This window comes from Grus americana, chromosome 5 (genome assembly GCF_028858705.1).
Source record: "Grus americana isolate bGruAme1 chromosome 5, bGruAme1.mat, whole genome shotgun sequence".
Taxonomy (NCBI): domain Eukaryota; kingdom Metazoa; phylum Chordata; class Aves; order Gruiformes; family Gruidae; genus Grus; species Grus americana.
This window is the reverse complement of record NC_072856.1, coordinates 46,344,550-46,364,342: the sequence shown is the minus strand read 5'-3', so window position 1 is coordinate 46,364,342 and position 19,793 is coordinate 46,344,550. Positions and strand designations below refer to the sequence as shown.

Here is a 19,793-nt window from a genome sequence, read left to right as displayed (position 1 = left end):
GTGCTGCAGAGGTTCAGTTCTCTCTGTTCTAGTCCTGTGTTTCTTTGGAGCACTTTTATAAAATAATTGATAGGCAGGAGTAATCATAAAGCACGTTGATCAAAGGGAGAAATGACTCTGCCAAGTTAAAGACATTTTATCTCATTTTAAGACCACTGAAGAGAAACAGTGGTACAGCTATCTGATTACCATGCACTTACTATGAATCCCTGTCCTTGTGCTTGGTTCAGGCACATGGCCAAGAGGAAAACTAAGCAACTTGGTAGGGATGGAGGGAAGCGATGTGAAATTTCACAATGTTAGTTCTTTCCCACTAACTGTGGTTGGGCTGCAGCAGAAATGTTCTGATCACAAGCTGCTCGGTGAGTTTGTTGGCCCTGCCTGGGAGGTGACTCTTCCCTGTTCCACCTGCACAAGAAGAAAATCTTTCTTTGGCTGTTGAAACGCTGTCATTGCTTTTAGTGGTGTTTGATTATCAACAGCAGTTTTGAGCTTAGCAGAGCTATTCATTCTTACACATGGGGTGCTGGATACGCAGTGGAGTCTGTGTAGTAACTCATATACATTTAATCGTTGTTTAAGGAGGATCTGCCACCATCCTGCCCTCTCTTGGTGGTAGTCCTGACTGTGGAATAAGAGAAACAAGTTTCACACCTGCTCCTGTTTATGAGAGCTACAAGAAATGCATACAAACACCATCATTTAGGAATCGGCAAACAACCTAAACTTGCTATGGAGGCGAGGGTGGGTCTGGCTTAGGACGGCCAGAGCTGCTGGCCTTGCTCTCCCACCTCCTTCCTGCTGCCAGGGCTGTCCCCAGGCACTGCCGTGACCGAGGGACGCTGCGGTCTCGGGGGCTCCTAACGCCGACCAAGGCGGTGCGGCCAGGCCGGGCCCCACTGCGTGCCTCCGCAAGGCGGTCGGCGTGGCGGATGGCCGGCAGCCGCCGCCCGCAGCTGCGCCACGGCGCCTTAATGGCGGCACCCCGCGGCCCGTGCACCCACCTGCCGCCATGCTGCCTACTTGCTGCCATGGCGCCCGGCCGAGGCCGGGGGGCAACGCTCAGGAGAGCGGCCTCGCCTTCTACGTGCTGTGGGCGCTGCGGGAGCCGCCGCGGCGGCTCGGCAGGTGCGGCCCGGCCCTGCCAGGGGCAGCCTCGCCGCGGCAGCAGCTGCCTCGGAGGCTGCGAGGGCTCCGCGGGGCGGGCTGGCCCCGGCCCCGGCCCCGGCCCTGGCCCTGGCCCTGGCCGGGGGTGGGCTCCCCCGCGGGCTGGGGGCGATGTGCAGGCCTCGCCTTGCCGTGCCTGTCTTCTGGAGCGGCTCCAGGTCATGGCTGTGCTGCCTCCGCCCGCGTGGCTGCGCTGCCCCACCTCAGGGCTGCGCTCCCTTCCCAGGCTGCCACTTACTTTCTTCATCGCACCCCTGCGCAGTCTCCTATTCAAATAACGCAAACCCTCTCCTTTCACCTTCTGCTAGCATAGATGTGTTTTTAAGCCTTTTCATATATTTTTTGGATCTTCCATTTTAATCCTTGGTGATTATCTCTGTTTTCTGTTGTTTTTCTTCCCTCCCCTTGCAGCCAGTCCAGCAAGATGGGTTTCCAGGCTTGGCTGCCTCTGCCGTTGCCAAAGCAGCTGGTGGTGTTTGGGCTGGGAGACTGGAGCTGTTACTCCCCGGACACACGCATCATGGCGGACGTGCTGGTGTCCCCGGGCATCGCACCACAGCGGGTCGGCACGCTGGAGCCCGCCCGCAGGTCGCAGTGGGAGCTGGCACTGCTGGGGTGTCAGGAGGGGCGGCCTGGAAAAGCTTTCTGCTCTGTGGTGCTGCCTGGTTCTGCTGGTGTCATCACAAAGCTGCTCAGGCCTGCTGGTCCTCCACCATGGTGTTTCTCTCGAGTGATACTTTCAGCTTCCTTTTGGTTGCTTTCAGAGGTGGATCTTTTTTGGCTTTGGGGTGTTACCAGCTAGCGTGGAAGCAGGAATTTTTCCCTGGTCAGTGTCATTTGTGGGCTGAAAACCCATGGTCCCCTGTGCAGGTCTCTGGTGTGGGAAGGTGACTGGAGGACAGATATTTTCATGGCCTCGTTGAAAGAGATGGACAAAGGCAACCCTGTGAAGCTTGTTCTGACTGTCAATGGACAGGTAAAAGAACCGACATCTTCGTCTCTTTCTGCCCTGGGTCCCAAATGTTGTCACTTCTGAGCTACAGAACTTCCTCTCCCATCCTCTCCTTTTCCTTCTCTTTGCTACTCCAAGGCAGAGCTGCCTTATGCGGATCTGTTGATGCACATCTGTGTTGAACCTAAACCCTCTGTGATGCTCCAGGCCTATTCCCTAAACACAGCTTTGCTAAAGCTCATGTGTCACAGGAGACAGGCAGCAGAGAGCAGTTCACTTCCACTTCCACTCTCTCCTGGGTCTGTGGTACTTGCACAGTTTTTTTACCTTGTGCTGAAGCCCTTGGATTTCGTACCTCCCAGTGCCTGGCTTTGCTTTTCTTTTCTTTGTTCTGCTGGTGCTGGAGATGAAGGCTGGGCTATTCCCTTGCAGGGAATCTGTCCCTTGCAAGGCATCTTTTTGCTCACCCTTTGTGGATGCAGGCCAGCATACTTGGCATGTCCTTTTCTTCTCACTGTCACCATTTCTGCTGCAGTTGCTCCGAGGTGTCTCCAGCAGTACACCTGCCCGCCCCTTCCTCGTCCCGGAGACCACCCAGTCGCCAGTGCTCCCAGCACATGATATGCCCCTTGGCCAGGACCTGGAGGATCCCACTGTGGTATGTGTATCCTGGAGCCGCCTTCTCATTATTTCACCCTCTCCTTAGTATCTTTTCCCTCACTCATAGATGCTCAGCTGATGTCTAGTGTAAACATATGCTGTTGCTCTCCTAGTGGAGACCTGGCTAAGCAAGTTTTGGAGCCAAAGATTCACTTGTGCTAAAGAAAGTGGTACTCTCCATTGAAAAAGCCTTTGGAAGGGTTGAATTTAACAGCCCTTGGTGGGATGATTGATCAGCCTGGTTACTCCTAGCATAGATGGCCTTTCTGCCTTTTCAGTTGCCTTGTGCTAGCCGTGCCTGTCACAGCCAGCAGTCTGAAAGCAGACCACTGGGCATGTAGCAGCGGGTAGCTGCATTGCTCAGCATATATTTGGCAGCTGATACTGTTGGCATGCTGGCCCTTAAGACTCAACGGGAAGGTGAGCCTGAAAACAGACATCATATGAAACTAATCTCTGGCCCAGTAGTGGACAAATCACAGTAGCCTTGGGTCTTTTTCTTCAGGGCTGATTTGACTGGGACTCTTGATGCAGGTTAAGAGTCAGAGCTCAGAGGTGACTGCTAGAGCATCCAGGCCTGGGAGGAAGGACATACACCCACCACAGAGGACCCTGGCCATACCCTGTGCCCTGAAGCCACCATCTGGCAAAGTGGAACCCAGTGAGGCCTGGAGGCAGAGTCCTGTCCACCCCAAGAAGCCCAGGAAAGTTTTATTTGAACCCACAGCATCTGAGAGAGATCTCAATGAAGAAGGTAACTCTGGCAGCTTCCAGGTTTATTTTACTGCTCTTGCGTGAATGATATGTCAATGCTGCTGGGCAACAACTTCCAGTCCTTTTCTCTGTATACCTCCAAGGCAAGACAGGCTTGTCTGTCTTGGCTTGCGAAATACTGAGAACTGCTCCTTCATCCTGGATGAACTGCTTGATGAATTCTTGCCTGTTGGGAAAAGGCCAAAAATAGAACGTGGGATACACTTAGTGCCAGCACTCTGTACTATAACATAATATGCCTATCTTTTCATACGAGTAAAAGTGCTTTATAAATGAAGCAAGTATCGTTAGTCTTGTTTTACAAAAGACTAAATTGAGGCACAAGAAAGCTACCTACTGTCATGTTCTGTAACCTCTCCATTGGTCTGTTTGTCCCCCCGCTAACACCATACCACTCGGTCCATAGAAGACATTGGTTATTATTAAAGTATAGACAATATGAAAAGGAATATATGTATAATTAGTATAATTGTACTGACTTTTCAGTAGTGAGAAGGTAGCTGCCAAGGGGTTTGGAAACAAAACCTTTAGCGTCTGGAGTGTGAATTCCAAGTCAGCTCCAGGGTGTGACCAAGTTTGCGTGTAAATGATAATAACTCAGTGGTCCTCATGTGATGTGACTTCTTGGGACTTGGTTTGCTTCTCATAAAGGCAAATGTAGCTCCATTGTAAAGTCGCTTCTGCTGTAGGCAGTGTGAGAAGGGGGGAAATGAGCTTCCATCAGAGGGGTAAAATGCAACAGTGTCAGCATGATGGCAGTCAAAGGAAGTGTGCCCTGCTCTTACCTGTCTTTTGCATTTCTTCTGATGAGACTTCTTCAGGATTGTTGGTCTTGCACCTTGTTTGTTGCAGTGAGGTAGCTTTGTGCTGAGGGTTGGAGGGAGGAAGGCCAGAGGGCTCTTAAACTGTGGAAAGCTGAGCACTTTCCAGGGTATGTCTGCTGGCTGCTTTCTTACGGGGCCATCTCTGTGTTTCCTCTGCAGATCTGGCGGTGGAGGAGTTGCAAGGTGAGGATCTGGTTCCTAGACCCTAGTTTGTGTCTTCATCCACTCAGTGATGCCATTCCCTTTACTGTCACAGGCCTCTCATGTTTCATCCTTTATCTACCCAGTGATCAAGAATAACAAGTAGGTTCTGTGTATATACTCTTCCTCCCCGTGCAATTGCTCTCAGTATAGGTGCTTCCAGTACTGTCAGGCTCTCCAACACGCTTCTGTAGCTCCTCTGAGTCTCAGGCACACCTCTGGGTGCATAGCCCTTTGAGGCAAAGGGTAAGATGTGGAATAAACTTTGACTAAAAGGTACTTTTTAGCTTGCTCAGGTAACCACAGGGGCCTGGGAAAGGAAAGTAGGAGGAACAGAGCAGTGTGAGGAATATCTCTGGAAGCAGCTCCAGGCTTCTGGTTGCTATATCTTAGGCACGAACAAGCTGTCCCTGAGTAGCCCTCCCTCACAAGGAGTAACACGGGGGGGATAACACAACTGGGATATCCCTTCTGGGGATGGGTAATCAATGGGGAGCATCCAAGCCTGTCTGTATGCATCCTCCATCTAGCCAGACTCTTTGCTGGCTCCCTCTGCTAGCGATGTCTCTCCTAGTACAGCAACTGTTCCCCAAAGCCAACAGAAAATCTTCCTCGGGAGCTATGTCTCTTGCCACCCCAAAGGGAAGGGACCTGGGGCCCTTGCCTTCCCATTTCTCCCCTCTGAGCTTTCAGCTGCCTTGTTCTCTGCAGCAGGGAAGGGAGCTGGGGATGTCTCGTCTCATTCTGCTCACAGCCCTGTCCTCTCCCCTCCCCAGGCAGCCCCAGTCCACGGTGGTGCCATGCCATGTGCCTCAGTGACCTAAGGACAGCTGTTCTGATCGGTGGAGAAGGTGTCGATCAGCAGTCCTGCAAGGATGCACTCTGGAAGCTGGAAATTGGTGGGGACTTTAGGGCTATCAAAGGCAATGGGGGAGGACTTGAGGACAACTCGTGCAGAGGGGAGGGGGTACTCAGGGGCCTGTGCATAGGGAGCGGACAGCAAAGGTGTCACATCTCCTAGCATGGTCACCAGGCTGAGCTGACAGCATAGAGCGCCCATACAGTGTGTGGGGTTGTATGTGAGAGCCTTCCAGGAGCTGAGGTATAAGTTCTGGAAAGAGTTGGGTGAGTTTTAGGGGGTAAAACAGCACAGTTTGCACTCTGTGTGTGATGACCAGTGAAGTGTGAGATACAGTTCCAGTCCCTTGCAGCTTTCTGCACCTTGCAGATCCTCTCTTCCACCTTACTATTCCCCACCTAGTTAGTGTTCCCCTTCATTCCTTACACAAAAACGTTTCTGTATGAGTCCCTCTAGCTCTGAAACAAAGGAGAGGAGGAGATGAAGGGATCAAGGTCTTGAGTAAAAATTTTATGACATATTTTTGAATCTAGAAAAACTGAGAGCATCTTTGAACTCCCACACCAACTGTCTGGTGTTGCTCCCACAGACAGTGATTTCTGGCTTCCAGTGGGTTTCCAGCTACAAAACGCCATGCCATCGTGCTTGCATGGTCACACAGCTACCTACGACCCAGACACCAAGCGTATCTACATTGTTGGGGGCATAAGGGAGGACAAAGACTACAGCAGCATCTACATTCTGGACACAGTCACCTGGAAATGGCTCCTTGTGGCTGTAAGTACTGCAGCTTTTCCAAGACAAAAGCACAGGAGGGGTGGCAGGTCTTGCCTGAATGTGGTAATCAATGTGCCTGTATCCTTATTCCAGTAGTCTTGGTCCACTGTTGCTGCAGGTTGTCTGAGCTGCTTAGTTGGGATTGACAGATATAAGAAGGCTATGTTGAAAGGCCACAAGCTTGGCAAAAACCAGGGGGGCTGTGCCTACAACGAATGAAGCAAAGTGAAAAAATGGTTGCTGCAGAGTGCTGTGTCTGACCAAGGTCGTGGGTGGCAGATGCTGTACAAGAGGCAGAGGGAAATGGCCTCTCATTTTATATGGTGCTGTTGAGAGCTGCATTGGATGCTGAGGAGAAGAGCTGGTCTTCTCAAATCAGGGACTGCTCCGAGCACACCAGATATCTGAGTTCTTTAGTTGCCTGTCATGTCCTTGCAGAGGGCCCTGTCAGCGAGAGACTATCTGTGTCTTTCCCGGATAAGTCACAAAATTACTTTTACAGAATAAGCCTGGATGAGATCTTTCTGTTCTTTGTCATCTTCTGAGGAAGCTGGGGTAGGAGGTTGACTTCCTTCTCTCATCAGAGCATTCTGGTGGTGCAGAGTTCAGAAAGGATGTACTGTGTGCCTGTGTGGCAAAGATCTGGCTGGGGAGCCAATAAAGTGAAAACTGAGACTTGACAAACTCACTGCATTATGTGGGCCCCTTTCCTACGGGTCACGCAGCAAATAATGCACTTATTGTAGCAAACGTATGTTGAACTTTTTCCAGGCTAAAGGGAGGATGCCAGTGCTCGCCTACCACAGTGCAACTATCTACCGCAAGGAGCTGTTTGTTTTCGGAGGGACTTTCCCCAAAAAGGCATCACTGGCACTTGGACCCTGTAGCAATGTGCTCTATGTCTTCAATCCAGAGCATGAAATTTGGTACCAGCCCATCTCTGAAGGGGAGAAGCCTCTGCCTAGGCTTGGGTGAGGATGCTGTTATTCCAGCTGTATTCCAAAATGGAGCAGGAAACCTCTGCTCACCTTCCCTCCCACCCCAGTTTAATTTCCTAAATTTTAGGTGATTGTTTTCCACCAGTGTCCCCTTAAGATAAGGCTACAATTTGAGCAATGTAATTCCCAGTACCTCCTGACATGAATCCTGATGGGATTCTGTCCTTGGGCTGCAGTGGCTGCGAGTAGAGGCAGGGGTAGACTGAAGCTATGGCAGCCCAATAGCAGAAGCCAAGGCTGAAACATCAGTTTTGGCACTTGCTGATGATACTTGGTTCACTTGCTTTTTCTCTGCCCAGGCATTCAGCTACTCTACTGAAGAACAAGCTGCTGATTTTTGGGGGTCGGAGGACTTCTTTCTACCTCAGTGACATGCACATCCTGGATCTGGGTAAGAAAGTCTGTGCCAGGTGGATGCCTTGGGAAGGTCTGTTCTAAGGCAGGGACTGGGGAATGAGGCATGCTCAATGGGAAGGTAGCATTAATGTCATAAAAACTCCTAACTAGGCAATGGAGATGGAAAACTATGGGGTAAAAAAAACATTTCTGGGGTAAGAGGGGAGGGAATGGGGAAAAACAAGAGAGTGCATTTTTGGAAGAAGCTGGGTAACAAAGAATACACATTGCTGATGTGGCAGAGTATGGAAGTTTTTGTCTACTTATGAGGCTGAGCTTTTTGGACATTTCACCTGCCTTTCCCCTGGCTGTCAGGTTTCATGGAGTACACACCAGTCCCCCTCCTTGCTGGACAGCCTTCTGCACGTTGGTAAGATCCTGTTGTAGACCCAGGAGCTATCTTCTTCCTCTGTCCTTTCTCTTCGAAGCCAGGTTTAAACGGTGCTTGTCATCAGACCCAGTTGTATATCTCTGTCCCATCAGTCAAAATACAGTGGATGGCACCGCTGCTGTGGGACCAGAAATTCCTGTGCTGTCCCAGTTGGCATCTGTAGGGTTGGGGGGTACAGACCCCTCAGTCTCCCTGGAAATTTACCTTTCAGGCCAGGGAAAGTTTTCTGCCATGTGCTAGTGAACTGTATTGCCTGCTGTGTGGCCTCCACAGTACCCAGAGTAAAATAGACACACAGAGAGGAAGAAACTCTTGTACCAGGACTATGTTGTTCCTAAAGGGACACTATTGCCCCCTAGAACAATGACTAAATCAGGCCAAAGCTCAGCTAGCCAGCTATCTCCCTCCATAGAGCAAAACAGAGGAGTTTTGATAGCTCCTTCTGAGATAATGAGGTGCTTTTCAGGCCTGATTATGGCCTGGCCTGCAGAGGCAAGCAAACAGCTCTGTCAGGGTTATTCACCAAGTCAGGACAGAAGAGAAGCAGAAGTAAACTTCTGTTCTGCAGCTTAAGCCCACAGCCTCCTGCTGAAGTCTTCCCACCCCTGCCCATTGTTGACTGAGGCAACCCCAGCAGGTTTTGCTGCAGTCATCTTTCAGCTTTGCTTTGGTTGCAGTTTTCATGCAGCTTTGGCAGTGTCAGACCAGAAAGTTCTGATCAGTGGAGGCTGCAATGCCAGGGGAGCCCTGCAGGATGCCTTTGTCTTCCACCTAGGTGAGTGACTCTCCTTCCTGCTTTCTGTAGCTGAAGGTGACTATTGGGCTGCAGCAGTGTTTCTGAACACCTAGTCTGGTCCATTTGTTTCATCCCTTGCACTAGGAATAGGTTTGTCAGTATTGATAGCTGCTTTCTACTTCAGATACTCTTTCATGGAGCACGGTCATGCAGCATGACCTCTGCTCTGTGCCCCGAGCTGGCCACACATTGCTTGACCTGACTCCTGCCCACCTGATGGATGTGGACAAGGAGAACAAAGAGGAGCATAACCTGCACACAGTGTTGGTCTTTGGGGGCTCCAACTGCGCCGGGACCTTTTACAATAGCATGGTCAAGATCCAGCTGGACCTAGGATAATGCACAATACTCATAATGAGCCTGGAACAGCCAGGGCTCTTCACCAGCCTGAATACAGACATGGATGGCAATAAATGAGTCCAAGCAATGTGGCATTCCAAGTATCTATATGTGGGTGAATGCTATTTTGGCACAAGAGATCATGGGTTTGTAAAGCCTTTCTGAAGGGTATTGCCCTCTTTGGGCAGCTGATACACAGCATCATACTGGCAGAAGTTCCCTCCCATATCTCTGGCTTGGTACCTGGGCTTGGGTGCCAAAACATTCAGTGGGAGCTGAGCTGAGCCTGCACAGGAACACAGTCAAAGGCTTCTGGGTTTCCTTTCTTGTCCTACAGGTTTGTGGGCTGGAATTCCTGGGTGCTTTCTGCACTGAAGGTGACTCAGGTGTTGGGTTTCATTTGGGATGAGTGGAATGGGATTTACTCCACTTGGAAGGTCCTCACAGTGAAAGTACAGGTCTGATTCTGGTTTGGAGGGAATTTGGGGTGGGATTCCCTTTAGAAATAGTCTGCAGCTGAGGACTAGGAAAACACCTAGGGCAGTGTCTGAGGATGGGAAAAGGAAGGGAACACCATCATTTTCAGCATACGGGAGTGAGCTGGCTGTGTCGGCTGACCATGCCACAACCACCTAGCTTTGCTCTGGACAGGTCTTTATTATAAATTCTGCAAGACTGCTGCTAGACATAAGGAAGAGGTATAAGTCAGCTGTCCTAGGTAGTAATTCTCTTGTCATTGCAAGGGGTGGCAGAGTTGCTGACTGTTGGTTCTTGCAAGATGCACAGGACCCAACAAGGGTTGGGATTAAGCTATCTTCTATCAGAGACTAGCTCTTAGTGTTTATAATCCATGGCACTGATGATTATGCCATTGCTCTGAGGCAGCTGCAAGGAGAAGCAGGCCTGCTAGGTTAGTAGCACACTCTGTACACTGGTTTCCTGATGTTCTTTCTGTAGGTGGTAGAAAGAAGAAGCCCCTGTGGGGAGTCCAGAATTGGCTCAATGCCTCACAGTTGTTTGTGGCCACATTGCCCAACCCAAAGCCATACAAAGGGGACTTCTGATAATTATGGATGCTCCTGCTTTAATCTGCTACATGGAGATACATCAGATAGATAGAAAAAAACCCATAGAAGTAGCTGCAAACTTTCCAGCAAAGGCATAGCTCCTGTAAGTCATCCAGGCTACTTCCAGGTCCTCTGCCCTTCTTCCCATCCAGATGAAAGTGAGACAATAGTACTAAGGCTTCGTGCTGGCACAGAAGTCCTACTCAAGCTGTAGCTGTTGTCCTCTCTGACACTCCAGCTTACTTGATTTTATGAGTAGAAGGGCTTTAAGCTTGCAGCTCTGCAGGAGTATCCGGCTGCCGGGATGGGTGGCTTACTCTGAACGCCTCTAACTCCAGGAGAGCTTTGTTTATTCTGGTTATTGTGGGATATGGACCCATGTCCACTTTGAATCTGCAAAAGGAAAAGAATTTGTGAGGTACTTTTGAGTCAGTAGTGAGCACAAGGGTAGAGCAGTGTGCTACGCCTGCCCAATATGGAAGAATCTCACAGGCTGGGGTACTTTTGATTAGAAGTTCATCCTTGAAGATTCAAAAACAAATGCTAGAGGAAAGGTTAGTTAGTTCTTCTGTCCTCACTAGGCTTTTATATAGTGTGCGGCACAGGGTGAGAAGGCACTATTTCCTGGGAATCATGCAGCCACTACTTGCATAGGTTTAAGGCTTTCAACAAATATAGTCAGATTAATCTTCTTCCCCTGTCTGCAGCGTACACGGCAAACTGGGAGAGAGGATGTGGAGTGCAGGCAACCTTAGCTTTTCTAAGGACATAGAACAGGTTTCCTCCAGGGGCCTTGGAGGACAGAGCCCAGCTCCCTCTTTCCAAGAGCTTCCAAAGAGACAGTATTTATGACATAGGAAAATTCATGCAGAGAAGAATCCATAACTGGGTAGGGCAGGCAGGCTTTCCTAACAGGCACAAGGAGAAGCAGAAGACAAGCTCTGACAGCCCAGCACAAGCAGTAAGAGCACCTCAGGCTTAGCCTTAATTACCTTTCAGCGTTGGCAACTTGAGGCACCAAGCACAGATCAGCCATGGAAACCTGCAAATGTAGCAGAGAAAAGGGGTCAGAGTAACAGAGCCTGTCCCATCACACTTCACTCTGGTGGCAGGCTTTGACAGCAGGATTGAATTTATTTTATCAGCCAGTATAGAGGAGTTGTCTCAACAACCCCATTCTTTAATCCAGCATAAATAATACAACAACAGTACAAGGAAAGGAACATCATAGGAGTCACTAGGAGAAACAGCCATCAGCCTTTAGGGAGCTTCATATTTACCAGCTGCTGATAGTGAACTCAAGGACACAGTGCTTCTATGGCAACTGCCTCTGAGCAAGTAAGTCTGCTGGCAAGCTGCAGAGGAGGTGATGGAGGGAGGAGGGAGTTCGCAGGGATGGGAAGAGATGAGTAAGTTTTGCTTGTTTGCAGTGCAGGAGTATCAAGCAGCTCCTGCCAATGTCAAGACCTGATATGTGATAGGGCCTTGGCACACAGGCTCAGGGACTTGCAGTCTGAAAAGAAGACTCAAGGACAATACAGCTAGCTGCCTATCTGCACAGAGGCAGCTGCCCCCACCCCAATCCCCAGGTCACAAAGCTCTGGGTGCCTTTCCGAGCACACATTATTCTCCAGCATGAGATCTCGTAACTAGTCTTTGCCCACCAAGGGCTCCAGTTCCATGAGGCTCCTGCTGGACAATCCTCTGCATTGCAAGTTATTGCAGGAGCCTGCCTTTTTGCCAGGTTTTTATAGGAAAGATCTAATTGCCTGCTGAACTGCTAGGACTACTAAATGGAAGAGGCCTGAGTGGCCTCTAGCTTGGTAAGGGTCAGAACAACTTGTGAGCTCCCTGAAATCCGTCCATGTTAAAATTGGATGAACAGAGCAGAAAAATACAATACAACTTTGTTAAAGGTTCTACAGAGCAGAGCTAAGAACTGAACCTGTATGTCTTGAGCCAGGCTTTGCCCCTATGACAGGACATTGATGGCCAGAATCTGGCCATCAGCAGGTTATAGGCAGGGACAAGTAATCATCTCTGCAACTATTTGCAAGTTGGTAATGGCCTAAGTAGGATCCATGCAGCTGTTTTTCTTACGATGAAGGCACTGCATGTAACTCCAGGCACAGGATGGGGTTGTGCTGTGTCTCCACAACCTATTTCTTTTCATATTTTATGGGATATAGTGGGATTTTCAGTTCTCCAGTGGTACACAACACTCTCTCAGGTACTTACTTCATCCCCCACACAGTAGCGCCCAGCAGTGTGCTGCAGAATCTGCTCCAGAGCTGGCAAGAGAGGTGATATACTGGAGTGAGGCATTGGAAACTCATTTGAAAGGGACACCAAAGAACTTTTAGACTGGGAATTAGGAACAAAGGCATTTTGACCCTGAGCGGAGTGTGAAAAAGGAGCAATTTGGGACAGAATCTAGAAGCATAGTTATAGGAGTCTTTAGGGTTCTTCAGCATTTGGGATCCTGGGTGATCCTGAAATACTAAGAGGACAATGTAGAGATATGTGAGAGTGGGGAGGGGAAAAATGCAAGTGTTCAGTCAGTTTGTGTCTGTCCATATGTGAAGATGGGCCTGCCATTCCAGCACATGGGGGAAAGGGTTTTGAGGAAACAAAAAGCACTGTATTTCTCCCAGGGAGGTAAAGAAATACTCTGCTACTTGCTAGATTCTGTGGGAGTTTGCCATCAAATCTATTTTGTCTGATGACAAAAGCATATCGATAGAGATTGACAGAACTTTAAAGCAAAAGGCACTAGTATGGGAGCAGCTGGGTGGAAAGAAGTGCTGTCATGCATGAGGCTGAATCAACTCCTGCAGTGTACAGGATGGCCTCAGGCTTTCCCTCTTCCATGCACAGCAGTGGAAGCACACTGTGGGCAGTATCTTTCCTCTGAGATGCTGCAGTGCTACCAGCAGGGCAGGACCCCAACACACCAGCCTAGGGAGATCTGTTGTTCAGCTTGAGGAGGAAAGTAGGACCCTAGTGGTGCAGAGTTTAGAAGGGTCAGTCCAAGTCCTGATCCTTTTGAATGTGGGACACACCTTGGAAGCCAGATGTGATGCAGTGCTGAGCCCATTCCATCTTTTTCTCACCCATTTGTTTCAGGACGCTTAGGTTCTGTGAAGGCAAGTGATCTCCAGGTTAGATTGACTGCCACTGGCTGGATCTTACCCACTACCTCATCCAGTGGAGGAGAGGGGAGGTGAGGAGGTGCCAAGCCTGAACCCCCAGCCTGAGTTTGGCCTGCTGGGTCAACCCTGACCTCACCCTCAGTGAGCCATGCACCCTGCTGTATCTCTCTTCTGGCACTATCCTTTTGTAACAACTGCCAGGGTATCCCTTTGCCTCTGCCCTTTGAGTTACTCAGTTGTCTTCCTAAAACGTATTAGATCCTGCAGTGAAACTGCATGGGTTCAGCTGTTTCTGGAAAGAACCCTGGGGTACTACAGGATTTTCTTTGTAGGAAATACTGTATTGTTGCCATTGGCAGATCAGGAAGGGGCTAAGCAGAGATTTCATTTGCTAACACATCGTCTTAAGGTCTGCCGCTCTATTGGCTGGCAGCAATTTAAAGAGACTGAGCTTTTCAGAGACACAGACTCCTGGAAACCCATCCTGGTTTTTCATTTGCATGTATGTGACAAGGCAATACCTGGAGTGGCTGAATGCCAGAAGCAATGTGATCCGCTATCATTCTGACTTGGGCTCTCTTCTTCGGATCTTGGGGCAGGAGCCTAGGGTTAGGATGGGTGTCTTCTAGGTAATGAATTATAGCTAGCTGTAATGAACAAAGAGATAAGGGGAGGTATTGGAGAGGCAAGGAGAAGTTCACATCCTGAACACATGGAAGGGGAAGCTGATGCAAGAGAATACAATAGCTTCTGAATGAAGTTTGTTACCAATCCAAGCAACAGAATATCCCCTTCGATGTCTACTTGTGACCTTGTTGTCACTTAGCCCAGCTGTAATTTCAGGCAAACCCTGGCATAGCCATCTAAGTCGACTACAAACTGCTCCGTGAAAGGTGGAGTTACAAACCAAAGCTGAACTGAGCTTAAAACCTTGACAGCAGTTTCCCAGCAGAGGCTACGTGCTATTTCTGTGCCCAAGTGGGATTGTTTATCACAAATGCCACCTCTTTGCCAATGCACAGATGAGAGTTTTGGGCGAAGAAATGGGGCAAAGCCATCTCCTCCAGACTGGCAGCAGGCTGGAGGGAATGGTTAACAGGGATGTGGCTGGTAACTTACTGACTGAGAAAGGGTGATCCCATCAATTTTCAAGGCTGGGACTTGCTGCATTGGATTCACTGCCTTGAATTCAGCAGAAAACTGTGGAAACAAACCTGAGATTACTGCACCAAGAAATTCTTCCTTGTTTTCTTCCCCTAGAACCCAGTTACCAAATTATTTTACTTTTTTAACCTGGCTTTTCCCTCTATCTCAGTAGTAATATTTGCAGTAAGTTATGCTGTACTATTAGCCTACAGCAAGCTCTCACTGGGGCTCAGGGATTGCTGCATCCAAGGCCAGATTGCCTTACTTCCTGATAAACCATCAATACAAAGCCCAGGATGGGTAGTATTGCAGCAGTGCCATTATTACCGTTCTAGTCTTAGCCCATACTGGCACGTCGAGCCGGTGGTACTATTAGGTGCATGACTCCCAGCTAAGGCTTCCCAAATAAATTCTCAGTGAAGATCTCTTCTGACAACCCACCCTTTCCTTTGACAGGCCCTTTGCAGACCCTTACTGCATCATTTAGCATCTTTTGGACACCCCACCACCACACACTTTCTGGTGTTAACTGAGTGAGGTCAAGTCTGTGTTTAAACTGCAGTGCAACTTCTCTGAGGTCTGTGTGCCAGATATGTTCAGTTATATCATGCTAAGCAGGAGCAAAAGATCTTCAACCTTATGAAATTCAGTCACAGATGTTTAAGAGAGAAGACCTTTATTCTCCTGCAGTCATCTCTCTTTATCCTACATGCCAGGGAATACTGGTTTAAATTACAGAGAAGCAGTGAGGAATTCAGTGATTCTGAACTTTCTAGTGGTGATCCCACTTCTCCTAATGATCCCCAAGTTCAGTATCCCCAGAGAGAGCAATGGTAGCTGTATCTTTACCTGCTGTCCCCCATCCTCCACGAGGTTCACTGGCACCAAGTCGTATGCAATCCCTTTCAGAGCCAGTGCTAGAGAGAACAGAGTGTACAGCTTCAGACAGGCACACTGAGATCAGTTTCATTGGTAATGGGCTCAGGGAAATGTTACCATCTCCATTTGAAAAAAGAATGGCTTTAAAACCAAAAAAGACCCTGTCCCTCAAGAAGGGTGGCCCGAGTCCACCGAGAAGATAGTGTTCTGGCAAAATAAGGACCAAAGTACTAAAGATCAGTCCTGGCGAAAACACTGCATTATTCAAAATAAGCTTTGCCACTCTTTGCAGCACAGCCCCCTCCTGAGGGGGCTTATACAGGGCAGGGGGGACTGATCACCTGCAAATCCTTGCTTAAGGCTGTCTCAGCCCAAGTAGGGACCATTCCCAGCCCTGCTTAGCTCTCAAGAACTGGGCAGACCAGAGTCTGAGGAGTATCGGTGTGAAAACAGGGTAGGGCCCTTCTACATAATGTGGAAGAAACAGCCATCTGCATCATGTTAACTTTACAAAAGGAGTAATTCCCTCTAACTAGCTGCAGGCTGAGTGAAGTTCTCCTCTGTTCCTCTCCCTTCCCCCTGCTCCCGGTAGGCTGTGGTATTCCCTTCCCTCCTACTCCAGAGGAGAGGGGGGGAAGTGCCTCACTGTTCTAGGATCATGTTTGCTGATCTCTCTCTTAATAAGTGACTGATTAATTTCGTTAGTGAAGGGGAGGATACTGCAATAACACTAAGAGAATAAAACAGAGATCAACATGGGATCTTACCAATTCTCACTCTCCAAGAGCAGGAACTTCGGAAATAGCCGTAAAGTATTGGCTGAGAAGAGAAAGATAGATAAAGCGGTTATATGGTGGGAACACCAAGGTATTTTAAAGAGAACAATACATGAACAGAAGGCATTTCAGGAACTGTAAGATAGGGCAAAGCAAGGTTTAGGGGAGAGAGCGCTCCTTTCTGAAAGTGACTGTTCCTGTTTTGGGTATACAGGTAGCGTCACTGTCATTCATGCTGGCCCTCTGAATATTTAATTGCATCTGATGTTTCCAGTGATGCACAAGTGACCTTAAAATTATGCCCTACAATGCTTCCCTCTTTGTCCCTAGCAGATGTTGCTAACTTTTATCCCATCTTGGATTTTTTAAGCAAATTCCCCACTTTATGCCAAGAACCTGCACTGGGTATTTGCATGGCATGAAATGGCTTTTACAGCCACGCAGGGCAGGGCAAGGCCTCTTTCGCAATGAGAAGAGCTACTGCTGCTCCAGATGAATGCAAAGGGGGCAGACAAATCATCTCTACCTGAACTCTAGCACTGAGGCAGCTTTCATGGACCCTTCCACCCTATCCAAGCTCTCACCTTTTCAGATGCCATGGTCAGTGTGTGCAATCTACTCCAGGAAATAAAAGCCACCTCTTTGCTTTCCCTTTTAACTCGGCTGGGATGGGGGAAGGCTTCTCTCCTAAAGCCAGTGAGGAAAGGACTATGCCCCCAAATCCATGCCCAGGCCATGAAAACCAGCCAGTCAGATTCAATCCTGAGTGACTGCAGTCAGCTGCGTCCACATCCGCGTTTGCTGTGCTGCAGCCCTGGCCCTGATACCAGAACAGTTAACCAGCTTTGAGGTTGGAAGCTCCATTTAGGAGCCATCCTTATTGCCCTAGCTTCTTGTCCAGAAATAAAGAAGATATCTAGAGAGCCTGTCAGGCTCTCAGTAGTTGCCAGTGCAGAAGGATAGCCCTGGGGAACAAAACAAGGAAATTGAAGCCATGTGCAGAATTTCTGTTTCACTAGGGAACGACTGCCAGCTCCCTGAACAGGGGCTGCCTTTGCGGGGAGGTCCCTCAGGGTCCTCCTGTAGCCCTTCTCAGTGCTGAGGGTTTTCTGCATTGCATGCCTGGGAGAGGCTGCTACTCTGCTCCCAGGGCAGCTTTGTGCAAAATACGAAGCTCGCTTTTTTGTGTTACGGTCTTTTCTTTCCACACAGGAAATTGGTACTCATGCATGTCTCTAAATAAGCCTGTAATCATGTCTCTCCTTCCTTCCATAGATCCCATGGCGTGCCAGGATGTCTGTGTGTCTCCACCCTCCCAAAATGCATAGAAATTATACCAGAGACTGACAACAGCAAGGCAGAAAAAAACAGGCATTTGCTCACTGACACACAATCTGTCAACAGAAAACCAAAAGGACCCTGAGGATCTCTGTGCTCCAGTCCTCTTTGTAAACTCAATGCTTCTCTTACAGTTTACATTGGTTCAGATAACTTTAAATGACATATGCATTTGATTAAATTACTCTAGTCAAAGTTTACTGGAGGAATGGTTTATAAGTGAGGAGGGAAGTGATGGCAGTATTGGCAACACTTTTGCGAACAAAGTATTTACTGATTTTCTTAAATTCTCTGCTCCTGGAATCAGGGCATTAGAAATCTGAGCTGTGCTTTTTTCAAATGTCCAGCCTGCTGGGTCACAGGGAAAGAAACAGAAACTATGACTTCAAAAGGGAAAGACACAGCATTCACGACATACTATTTTTACTTGTTTTTCCTGGGGACCTTGCTGATGATTTTTTGGCTCAGAAATTCATATCCTTCACCACATCTGCTCTGGACTCTGGCCTCTCAGCTGGCAGAGACATTGCTCCTGATCCTCTCTGCAGTTCTCTGTTGGTTTTGCAGTCTGCGCTATCATTTGTAATAAATTGTGCTAAGCTAATTGCTTTGCTCTATAATTTCAAGGCCCCGGGGGATCCCTCAGCTGGGAACTGTGTCCCCAGAGGCTGGGGCCTGGAGCAATCTCTTAAGTTCATGCTGTTTTGCTCCCAGCGGCAGGGCAGATCACAGGCAAAACACTCAGCTAAGTAAAGACTAGAGACAGCAGGAGTGTTTTGCCCTCAGTGGACAAGTCCCAGAGTGACATTATAGCTAGTCTTCCTCAGAGGAAGATCTAAGCATGGGCTAGGGGAGTGGCGAGGAAGAACTACCTCCATTTACAACTCCGTGGGGTACAATCCCCCTAAGCTGCAGCTTTAGACCAGTTGGAGCTGGGAGGATAGCAGGGGGACAACACTTGCTTCATGTCTACTGAGATTTCTGGTTTGGTTCTGTTTTCATTTCCAGCATCAGCAGTGCCATGAGGAAAGTTTGGGCTTAAATCCGTCTAGAGTAAAAATCTGGGAAATGCATTTCACTGTTTAGAAAGATGGGAGAGACATCCCAAACTTTGCCTGTTGAGCCCTGAGGTTTCCAAGCCTGTTTGCTTCAGTACGGTGCCTGGATACCACGTCCTTCCAGGCTATATTCAGGACTCACTTAGAAAGGCAAAGCCTTTCCGCCTCTTTCCTGAGACCCATCACTCCAAGCAGCCTGCACACACAGACTGATGCAGAGCAGGTGCCCACATGGGACACGAGAGAAACCTGCTCCTTGGAGGCTTGCATAGGGGAAGCCTTGGTGTCTGAAAGGCACCACTTGTGTTCTGCTGGCTCGAAATGTAAAGGTATAAGCAGAAGGTGCATGTTTGCTCCTAAACGCTCAGAATCTCTGCAGCCAGCATTAGTGTTAACAGCTCATATGGATAAACTATCTTAAGTAAACACCACCACTGCTTTGAAAGGCATTAGTTTTATTTAGCATGGGGGCAAATTCCTTGCTCTCCACTGAGACAGAGACACGGGTGCAGGCCAGGGCAGGGGAGATCTAAGAGACGCCGTGCATGGGGGTGCAGTCCTCTCGGTATCCACCACTCTGGCCTTCCCGGGGAGTCCAGGGCACCAGAAGCTGATTTAGGCCGCGATCCCAGGCAGCTGCCGAGGCGGGCGGCAAGGCTAAACCGAGCGAGACCCGTGGCGGCCGAGGGCGGAGAGCCGGTGCCCCGCTCCCTCCAGCTCTGGCGCCGCCATCGCCCCCCGTTCCCTCCCGCCCGGCGGGGACGCTCGGCAGGGGGAGCTGGGAGCCAGCGCTGCGTACCTTGGCCGCGGCAGAACTCATCCCGGTGGCTACAATGTCTGCCTCAGACTGCCACCAGCCGCAGGGCCGTCCCCTCACCTCACGGCTCGGCTGCAGCCGGACAGCCGCTGACCCGGCAGGACTACATCTCCCAGCCTGCCCCGCGCCCCACCCGCCCCGGACTCCGTCTCCCAGCATGCGCCGCGCCCGCCCCGGCGCTGGAGCCCCGCGGATGCCGGCGGCGGGGGGTGGCCAGGCCGAGCTGGGCCCGCGCGGCGGCCCGCTGCGGCAGCGGGAGTCCCGTCGGCTGCCGGGGGGGCTGGCGCGCCCTGCCGCCCCTCCCGCTCCGTCTGCGGGTCCGGCTCGCCCGGCGGCGCTGGCCCTCGTCACCCTCCTCAGCTTCGCCTCCCGCTTCCACCGCCTGCCGGAGCCGCCGCACGTCTGGTACGGGCCGGGGCGGGGCCT

At 49.8% G+C, this 19,793-nt stretch overlaps 3 protein-coding genes across 8 annotated transcripts in view; 2 read left to right on the top strand and 1 right to left on the bottom strand.

Annotated features, from left to right (window-relative positions):
* Nucleotides 1–1,459: 1,459 nt before the first annotated feature.
* On the top strand, nucleotides 1,460–17,741 carry LOC129206906 (uncharacterized). 2 transcript variants are annotated; one of them, XM_054827031.1, is made up of 10 exons: nucleotides 1,460–2,143; nucleotides 2,655–2,777; nucleotides 3,314–3,533; nucleotides 4,537–4,560; nucleotides 5,355–5,477; nucleotides 6,027–6,214; nucleotides 6,986–7,185; nucleotides 7,512–7,603; nucleotides 7,924–7,978; nucleotides 17,430–17,463. In XM_054827031.1, coding segments are annotated over exons 1-10 (1,092 nt in total). In that variant the 5' UTR covers nucleotides 1,460–2,077; the 3' UTR covers nucleotides 17,431–17,463. The 2 variants fall into 2 exon arrangements, with proteins under 2 accessions (XP_054683006.1, XP_054683007.1); XM_054827032.1 differs by lacking the exon at nucleotides 7,924–7,978 and having other exon boundaries at nucleotides 17,430–17,741.
* On the bottom strand, nucleotides 10,199–19,475 carry GSTZ1 (glutathione S-transferase zeta 1). Of its 4 annotated transcripts, none has more exons than XM_054827033.1 (9): nucleotides 19,350–19,471; nucleotides 16,146–16,197; nucleotides 15,349–15,416; nucleotides 14,473–14,553; nucleotides 13,875–14,000; nucleotides 13,264–13,339; nucleotides 12,440–12,492; nucleotides 11,194–11,243; nucleotides 10,199–10,594 (listed from the first exon to the last, which is right to left on the bottom strand). In XM_054827033.1, the coding sequence occupies exons 1-9, from the start codon at nucleotides 19,368–19,370 to the stop codon at nucleotides 10,468–10,470; spliced, it is 654 nt and encodes a 217-aa protein (XP_054683008.1). In that variant the 5' UTR covers nucleotides 19,371–19,471; the 3' UTR covers nucleotides 10,199–10,467. The 4 variants fall into 4 exon arrangements, with proteins under 4 accessions (XP_054683008.1, XP_054683009.1, XP_054683011.1 ...); XM_054827034.1 differs by lacking the exon at nucleotides 19,350–19,471 and adding an exon at nucleotides 16,739–16,870; XM_054827036.1 differs by lacking the exon at nucleotides 13,875–14,000 and having other exon boundaries at nucleotides 19,350–19,475.
* POMT2 (protein O-mannosyltransferase 2) overlaps nucleotides 19,369–19,793 on the top strand; it is a 29,801-nt gene continuing 29,376 nt past the window's right edge. For both annotated transcript variants that reach the window (XM_054827029.1, XM_054827028.1), the window contains exon 1: nucleotides 19,369–19,772. In XM_054827029.1, coding sequence (XP_054683004.1) covers nucleotides 19,384–19,772 — 389 coding nt within the window. In that variant the 5' untranslated portion in view covers nucleotides 19,369–19,383. The remainder of the gene's footprint in view (nucleotides 19,773–19,793) is intronic.

Excerpts from the sequence above, each read along its gene's own strand:
- LOC129206906 (XM_054827031.1), top strand. The coding sequence starts at position 2,078 with ATGGCCTCGTTGAAAGAGATGGACAAAGGCAACCCTGTGAAGCTTGTT. Across the intron at positions 4,561-5,354 it reads GGCGGTGGAGGAGTTGCAAG|GCAGCCCCAGTCCACGGTGG; the intron begins GTGAGGATCTGG and ends TCCCCTCCCCAG. Across the intron at positions 7,604-7,923 it reads CATGCACATCCTGGATCTGG|GTTTCATGGAGTACACACCA; the intron begins GTAAGAAAGTCT and ends CCTGGCTGTCAG.
- GSTZ1 (XM_054827033.1), bottom strand. The coding sequence starts at position 19,370 with ATGAGTTCTGCCGCGGCCAAG. Across the intron at positions 11,244-12,439 it reads GCTACTGTGTGGGGGATGAA|GTTTCCATGGCTGATCTGTG; the intron begins GTAAGTACCTGA and ends CTACATTTGCAG. Across the intron at positions 10,595-11,193 it reads CAAGTTGCCAACGCTGAAAG|ATTCAAAGTGGACATGGGTC; the intron begins GTAATTAAGGCT and ends TTCCTTTTGCAG.